At 39.2% G+C, this 8,480-nt stretch overlaps 1 protein-coding gene across 1 annotated transcript in view; it reads left to right on the top strand.

Moving 5' to 3' along the window:
* The first annotated feature begins 423 nt into the window (after positions 1-423).
* Positions 424-8,480, top strand: part of NINL (ninein-like) — a 99,263-nt gene continuing 91,206 nt past the window's right edge. The window contains exon 1 of the mRNA XM_006860759.1: positions 424-624. Within this exon, the coding sequence (XP_006860821.1) occupies positions 445-624 (180 nt within the window). The 5' untranslated portion in view covers positions 424-444. The remainder of the gene's footprint in view (positions 625-8,480) is intronic.

The following is an 8,480-nucleotide window of genomic DNA, read 5'->3' as shown; positions in this document are numbered from 1 at the left end:
AAAGTATCTCTTAGTTTCAGTTTAAACATTTTAGATAGATGTTAACTATTTTTATTTGTTTGCTATATGTATGTATAGAAAAAATTTAGAATGGATATTCACCAAAATATCAACAATAGTTTTTTTTTTAAGTGATGGAATTTTGGATAGTTTTAGTTTACCTTATGCTTACTTCTATTTTCTCATGATTCTACAACAGAATAAAAATTGAAAACAAATAAAATTCTAGTTCCTACAAAGGATGGATGAAGGACCAAATTTTGTATCTTAGCTGTCTGGTAACATGTTTTTAACCTGCCCTGAAGAGGTAGAGCTTATTCCTCCTAACCTTACTTCAACCTAAGAGGGAACCTGGCCCACCACCTTGGCCAAAAATGAAGAGAAGTGACGATGAAAATAATCTGATGTTATCTTTTTCCCTTGGTGTGTCCAGCCTGCTATCAGATGGATGAAGAAGAGAACCACTATGTGTTGCTACTCAAGGAGATCTACAGCAGCTGTGATACCACGGGAACTGGCTTTTTGGATCAAGAGGAGCTGACTCAACTATGTCATAAGCTTCATCTAGAAAAGCAGCTGCCCATGATTCTGCAAACACTTCTTGGAAATGATCACTTTGCCAGGGTAAGTACTTGATTATCATATAGACAAGCACAAAAGGACTATTGTTGACTTCTAATGGATATTTGATGAATAAAATATATTTATAAAAATAAAGCTATTAAATGGATTAGTATGTTTTCTTCATTGGACATCTTATGTTGTAAAAAAATTCCTTAAAGGTAACTTATTTTTAGTATATTTTATTAAATAAAATTAAATTTCCAGAGGTTTTAATTTTGTTTTCCAGAAAAAAATATTTTAAAGATTTGTCTGGGGCTAGGGAGTAGGAGAGATTTGGTATGTGATTTCCAAAAAACAACAGCACCCAATTGAATCTGTTAATAACTAACACACTGGTAAATTATTCAGAGAAAGAAATTCAAAGGCAGATTGTCTCGTAAAATTCCAGCACTTGATGTTCATTTAGTTGCTAGATGAGACAGTTACAAATTGCAAGAGCAAAAGATACTCATGCTTAGAGGTGTCCTGTGATTTCATCTGGGTCAGATAGAAAATATGAATACAGAATTCTTTCCATAGGAAATTCAAGATTATCTAGAAGGGGATCTGTAGCCTAGATGACAACCTGTTTTCAAGGCACAAATAATAAAACACCCCCTTAACCTTGTTCCTGAATCTTAAATGTACTCTGATGTTAACATATTAGTAGTGCTAAAGGCAATTCTCATTTTCTTTTTGACAGTCTAATAATCGAGATTTGGATAACTTCCAAGGAAGATCATTTTTTCCATAGGACTCAACAAATCTATTTTTATTTTATTTTTAATGAGAAAGAATCTAGCCAGTAAATTTACCTGAATTGGCTCTTGGGTAAAAACAACAGAAAAAAAATAACAATTTAAAAAAAAAACAAAAAACCCTCATTGCTGCGTAGGGGAGAGAGTTAAGTGAACTAACATCATGTTCCTCACGTGGTGCCTTGTCAGCATGGCCTCTGCAGTACGGCCCCAGCTAGCAACTAGATAGATCACTAACATTTGCTCTCCAAGATTTCTGATTGAATTAAACTGACCACATTCTTTCTTTGTCTCTATTGACTCATACCTTTTAAAAATCCTTTACAGACTGAACTATCAGATATGTGTATATGTATGTATGGTTTATTTGTTTGCTTTTGTTGTAGTGAAAAAATGTGAATGCTGTTTCAAGGTGAAATAGAGAGGTTTTATTAACGGTTTAAAAAATTATTTGGAATGAAATGAAACCAGAGCTCAAGGCACAATAATTACACAGGTGTTTATATGTTATTGTTGTTAAGAGCTGTCGAGTCAGTCCCAACGACTTGATAGGGTTTCTAAGGAGTAGCTGGTGGTTTTGAGCCGCCATCTTGTGGTTCAAATCGACTTTGTGGTCCTGTTCTTATGCTACAGCACAGTATCAGTATAGGGTTTGGACAATAGGGCTTACAATCTTTGAAAGTTAAGGCACACTTTCTTAAAGTGGGGCTGTCAGTGATAGAGCTAACAATATATATGCTGGCAGCTGAGCCTTCAGACTGGTGACAGGACAATGTCAGGTTAGAGCTTGTTCTGAAATCAATAAACAGACTTGCTAAATAAATATTGATTAACGTATTATAAGAAAGGTTTTCTGAGAATGTATAGCACAGTCATATCTTAAGAATATTACATATAGCTCAAACTACATTGTTTTAACATAGTAAATATAAACACATTGAAAATAACTTGCTTGTAAAAGCATAATCTCTGAGCACCTCCTGCATAAGGAGATTTCCGATAATTACTTGCATTTCAATTCTCTGGGAACTAGATATGACATTTTGTATTCACTTGACTACAGAGGGAAGATATTCTTAGTTAGCAGAAGCAGTAATGGAATCTAGTCTCAAATTGCCATTTTACTTTTTCCAAGTACTTTTTGTTTTTGTTTTTTTAAAGTGTTTATTGTGAATTATGTGATAGTTTACATGGGAGAACACCAGCTTTACATTCATCCTATCATATTTTGTTTCATTGCAATGATTACAATCCCCTTCATGTATCATCAAACAACCGAAGGGTACACCCCACAAACCTGCCCCCCGGCTGTCAGCATGCAACCTCACTCCCTGAGACCAGAGTCCCTTCTGCTCAATCTCTCCACATCATTGTCATCATCTCTGCCTCCATCTCTGGCGTCACTGCTTCTCTGGGTAGGGACCCCCACTCCACTCATCTCACTTGATGATCCCAGGTACGTCTGCTCCCGGGCTTCAAAATCAACCACTCCCCTCCTTTTGTTACAAAACCTCTACCTTTACATTTCTGACCCTCTTAGTCAGTCCAGATAGCAATTATTCACTATTGTACCACAAGAGTCTTAACCCCATCTCCTTTCATCAGCTCCATCCCAACAGATTGGAAATCACTCAGTAGAGATTCTACCTTCCCCCATACCCTCTGGATCTAGTCTCCCTCTTGAAAGCTTATAAGCCAGTCACTTCTTGCCTTTGTAGACACTCCTCCCTCCACCACCACCACCATTTTACATAGCCAATGTCTAAGTTGCCCATCCCTGGCAACCGTGTGTACTGAGGGGTTGGGAATAATCCTTGCTGTAAAGATTTGTTCCTTTTAATCTACTACATCCATAAGTATAGGCCAAGTTCATCAAATTGTTAGTGGATTACTCTTTTTTCTTCTTCTTCTTCTTCTTTCTTCTAGTCGAGTTCTGATCATCCAGCCAATGAAGTCAGGACAAGTGGGTACTATCTGCAAGTATGGGTGTTCTTGTGCATCTCCCCTCTCTTCATATCAGCTGAATGCTTTACTCTCTGCTCTAGCCCTCTGTGGCCATGTCACTGTCTCTAGGCCCAGGAGTCCCCAGGTCTTGCCATACTGCTGGCCAATCAGGTCTCAATCCAGGTTCACAGGAGTCTATTGAACCTGGTTGGACTTAGCTCACAACTTCATTGCTGTTTTTCCCCCACTTCCCCTTATCGGTGACCAATGTGGTCACCAGTCAGACCACATGTCTGCTCGTGTATTCCCCTTGTGTCTTAGTCTTAGAAGGGGTTATGCTCTGAGGGAACTGACTGCTTGCCTTTATGGCTCCCAGGAGAACAACTTGCTTGTTCTTGTAGTAGTCAATCAGACTGCCATTACTATTTTTGTTTTTCCTGTTGGTCTTTGTTTCAAGAAGTATCTTCTGTTCTTCTAGAAGCTCCTGGATGGTCTGCTTGTCCTTTCAAGTAGAAATTTCCCACCTCAGAAGATTCTGGATGGGGTTCAGGATTCCACCTATGGTCTTATGCAATGCAAAGGCTCCACAGGAAGCCTTCGCTGGGCAAGTTCAAACCCCATTTTAGGTATTCCAATCAATTATAGGCAGAAGACAGACTTAAAAGCTTTCTATAGTGATGTTTCTGACTATTCCTTTCTCTCCCCCTCAAGTGTCTAGTTTACAATATTAGGTAAGGGAAACCAAGATTCAAAAGACAGTCAGCATCTTAACATTATTTCCCCCATTTTACCCATTCAAATCATGCCTCAATCCCTGTATCCCAGAGCCCTGTTGTTCCAAGGTTGTGCTTACATCATTATTTACCTCTGTCCCACTTAACCCATGCAAAACCTGACTAACTGTTCTCTCATCCACCTTGTTCTTCCATTCCCCTCCCCCTTCATGTGTATTGCCCTGCTACCACCACCCAAGCTATCCTGTGTGTATTCCCTATCCTGTGCTCCATCTTCCCCTCCCTACCCTCACCTCATCCCATACATCCTGGTGATCAGCAAAGATTTTTTTCCCCCTCTTTTAGGGTGGGTTCTTTTTCTTACTCTTTTACAATAATGGTCCTATGCAGTATTTCTCCTTTTGTGACTGACTAATTTCACTTAGCATAATGTCCTCAAGGTTCAGCCATGTTATGTGGTGGCTTGCAGCTTCCTTGTTATTTATTCTTCAAGGTAGCATAATATTCAGTTGTGTACCACAGTTTATCCATTTTTCCATCGATGGGCACTTAGGCTGTTTCCATCTTTTTGCTATTGTAAATAGTGCTGCTATGAACATTGGTGTACATATATCTACTCGTGTTATGGCTCATATTTCTTGTAGGTAAATACCAAGTAGAGGAATTGCTGGATCATAAGGCATTTCTATTTCCAACCTTCTGAGGAATTGCCATATTGCTTTCCAGAGTGGTTGGACCATTTTGCAATCCCACCAACAATGCAGGAGTGTCCCAGTCTCTCCACATCCCCGCCAGCATTTATTGTCTTCTCCATTTTTCATCTTTGCTGTTATTGTTGGTGTGAGATGATATCTCATATTGTTTTGATTTGCATCTCTCTAATGGCTAGTGATCGTGAACATTTCTTCATATGTTTGTTGGATGCCTAGATCTCCTCCCTGGTGAAGTTCCAAGTACTTTTTAAAAATTACTTTTGGTCAGTTTTAAATGCTATTTTTATGTGGTTTTGTTGGAAGTTTACACAGTAAATTAGGTTCTTGTCTGACAATTTCTGCACATTGTTCTCTTAAATTTTTTCAGAATCTGTTAACATTCTCTTTAATTACATTTTGGTTGATTTGTTTATAGCATTCTAGTTTCCCTGCCCATTTACCTTCTCATCTTTGCTCTACTTTACATTGGTCAAACTGGATAATTTACTTTGATTTAGCTATGCTCATCACCAAAAATAACAAGTATCTATGATATAGAGAATGACTGCACCTCTTCCATACAACCCATCTTGGTAACCACTACTGAACACTGCTATAGCCAAGAGGGGGAATTAAAAAGTTCATTGGAAAATGGTATTAAAGGATAGTGTAATTTTGAGATGGTAGACAAGGCAGACATACTACCCAGACTTTCTACAACAAAGACATAAGGACCATGTGAAAAAGATACAGATGATAATCCTGGAAACCTGAGTTTCCAAGGAAAGGATAGAGAAGTGGATTGAATGCCAACTAGGAGAAAATCTGAAAATAAATAGCAAGAGAGGAAACAGGCAAGTAAACTGTTAACTGGCCTGACACAATATAGCCATATTAAACTTTTATAAGCAGCATTTGGTTTGAGACAGTGGCTTGACAACACAAATGCACAACCAGTAGCTGGCAGTGAGAAAGTTGTGATTCTCCCATGAACCAGAAGCTTGGTCAATACCCGCCTTCACCCACCCTCTATACAGGTCCTGCTGCCTGAGCTCAGAGCCACAACTCTGTGCATCAGGTGCCAGGTGCACCACCCCCATGTCTAGAAGCACATGAACTCCACCTCATCAAACATGCAAAAAGAATGCGCAGCACAGATTCCTGTCTACCATTGGATGAGCAGAAACTCCTTCTATAACCAACTACTCTGCCCCAGCTGGCCTCTGGACCTAAAAGAGTACAACAAAAAGGTGGCACCAACCATCCCCACCGCAGCATTTTACTTCTCATCTGGGTTTAATAATCCATTGCAGTGGCCACACCAAATTCAGATAGTACTCAAAGTTGTGGGGTTTATTTATTGTAATTCAGGGTTAGAAATGCTCAGGGCACAGTTGTTCTAGTCAGGACAGCTTCTCCTCTACCATGCTCTCAGGTGGGCTTCTCTATGCCTCACGATTGTTACAAAGCTCTATAGTTGTTGTTGTTGTTTAGTGCCATTGAGTTGGTTATGACCCATAGCTACTCTGTATGGGTTTCCAAGAAGCAGATGATAAACTCAAACTGCTGACCTTGGGCTGCTGATCAATGCACATAAGACATACCACTCTACCATATGCCTCAGGTTGAAGGCATTTGGCTCTAGCTCCAAGGGTCAGTAAACCTAGCTCTTTCAATTAAGTGCCTGGTGGCAGCCTACTTTACAAGCAGGTTTCCTCCTCAAAGTCACTCAACTTTACTTGTTCCATGGACTGGGAAGCCCATTGCTCTGTTTTGTGCTCTGGCTCGTGGTTCTGCTGCTGCTGATCGGTCTCTCCTCTGGTGTCACAACTTTCTGTCCATGGATTGAGGATGTTCAATGCACAGGGATGTTGGGGTCCAAAGGACACGCTCTACTCCTGGTTCCTCTTCTTTGATGGTAGTGACATCCCCCATTACTCCTTCTGAATGACTCATTTCATACCACAGTTTTGCACTTACAACAAATTCTCTTAACATCCATAGCTGAATCATGTCATCCTGTCAGTATCTTTTCCCACCTTCTTATCCTGACCCTTCAGGAAAAGTTGTTTTGTGGGAGTTACAAAGACTAAGGCTAGAAGAGATACATTAAATAATTCACTATACAACAGGTTCCTTCTGTGAACAAGGACCTCAGGCACCATCTGAGCCAGCATGAATTACTTCTAGATTGTGTACCATTACCACAGACACCTAGGTTGGCAGGAACTCCACCTAGGGCCAAGCACCTCCCCACCCCCTTACACACACACACACACACACACACACACATATCCTTTATGAGTTCCTTGGCTGACAGATGGTGCCAGCTTATACCTGCTGCCCTGCCCTGCCTTACCCTTCCCCCAGTTTTCTCTTCTCTGGGTTCCGTTCTTACCCTACTTTTCTCCATTTATTCTTGTTCTCTCCCTTCCCTTGTTTTATTATCCTTTCTTTTTCTGCTTTCCCTTTTTCTTTATCTTTTTTTCCTTCCTCTTCTACTTTTTTCCTTTTTCTTTATTATTCTCTTATTCTCTTTCACCTCTCTTATTTCCCCTGCCTAATTTTGCTTATTTTGTTTTATTCTTTCTCTTTATTTACTTCCATGTTTACCTTCTCCTATTTTTATTTTCCTTTCCCTTTCCTTTTTTTTTTCCTGTTTACTTATTAAATTATTTTTTTCATGCTGTTGCTTTTTGGGTTTTTTAATTTCTTTATTATTTTCAGTTTTTGCAGGTGTGTTTTTTCCCCCTTGCCTCACCTAGCAGAAGACAGCAACTGTACTCAGAATATCCAACCTCACCTGTACTTTCTGCATCCTATTCATTGGACGAAGGCCACTGCCACAATATGTACCAATTTCTCAACTGTAGACATCAGTCAACACCAGCCAAACACACCCTAATCTGTGTTACATGAATAGGAAGCAGAGACCTATGTTCACACTTCCATTCTATATCATACCCTCCAGGAGACAGGTTGTGAGTGGCTAAAAACACAACAGGTTGTGAGTGCCTTAGTGCTCAATTAAATACATGTATAGTGACAGCACAGTGCCTCAGAGACAACAGAGAATTTCAATTACAAGAAATAATACATCATGGCTCAAACAAGTGACCAAAATACAGAGCTACAAAATATTTCTGAGTAATAAATAGTGTTGGAACTGCCTGATAAGGAATTCAAAAGAATGATTTTTAGGTACCATCAACGGATTGAGGGAGAGGTCAAGAAAGCTGCAGAGGAAATTGAGGAAAACACTACAAGAACAAACTGACAAAATAAATGACAAATTAGAAACCATCCAAAAACAGTAAATAGAAATCCAGAACATTAATACTAAGATTTCAGAAACATATAATACATTGAAAGGGCAAAGGAATATAATGGAATCATGGAAGATCTAAGTAGTGAACTTGAAGACAAATCTCTCAATGTTAATCTGCTGGAGGAGCAATCAGAAAAAAGAACAAAAAAAGTCAAAGAAAGCCTAAGAATTAGGTGGGACACCATCAAGAGAAATATCTAGAATAGGAAGAGTAATTCTAGAATAGGAAGAGATAAAAAGAGAGAGAGAAAATTGTCAAAGAGTAGTTAGAAAACTTCCCTAACATCATGAAACATTAGCAGGTATATGTAAGCATTCAAGAAGCTGTATGATCCCCAAACCAGAGAGACCCTAAAAGAAAATCACCAAGACATATTACAGTCAAACTTTCCAAAGACAGGAAAAGAAACTTGATAGCAGG

This window comes from Chrysochloris asiatica, unplaced genomic scaffold (assembly GCF_000296735.1).
Source record: "Chrysochloris asiatica unplaced genomic scaffold, ChrAsi1.0 scaffold00039, whole genome shotgun sequence".
Taxonomy (NCBI): Eukaryota; Metazoa; Chordata; class Mammalia; order Afrosoricida; family Chrysochloridae; genus Chrysochloris; species Chrysochloris asiatica.
This window is presented reverse-complemented; position numbering and strand designations above follow the sequence as displayed.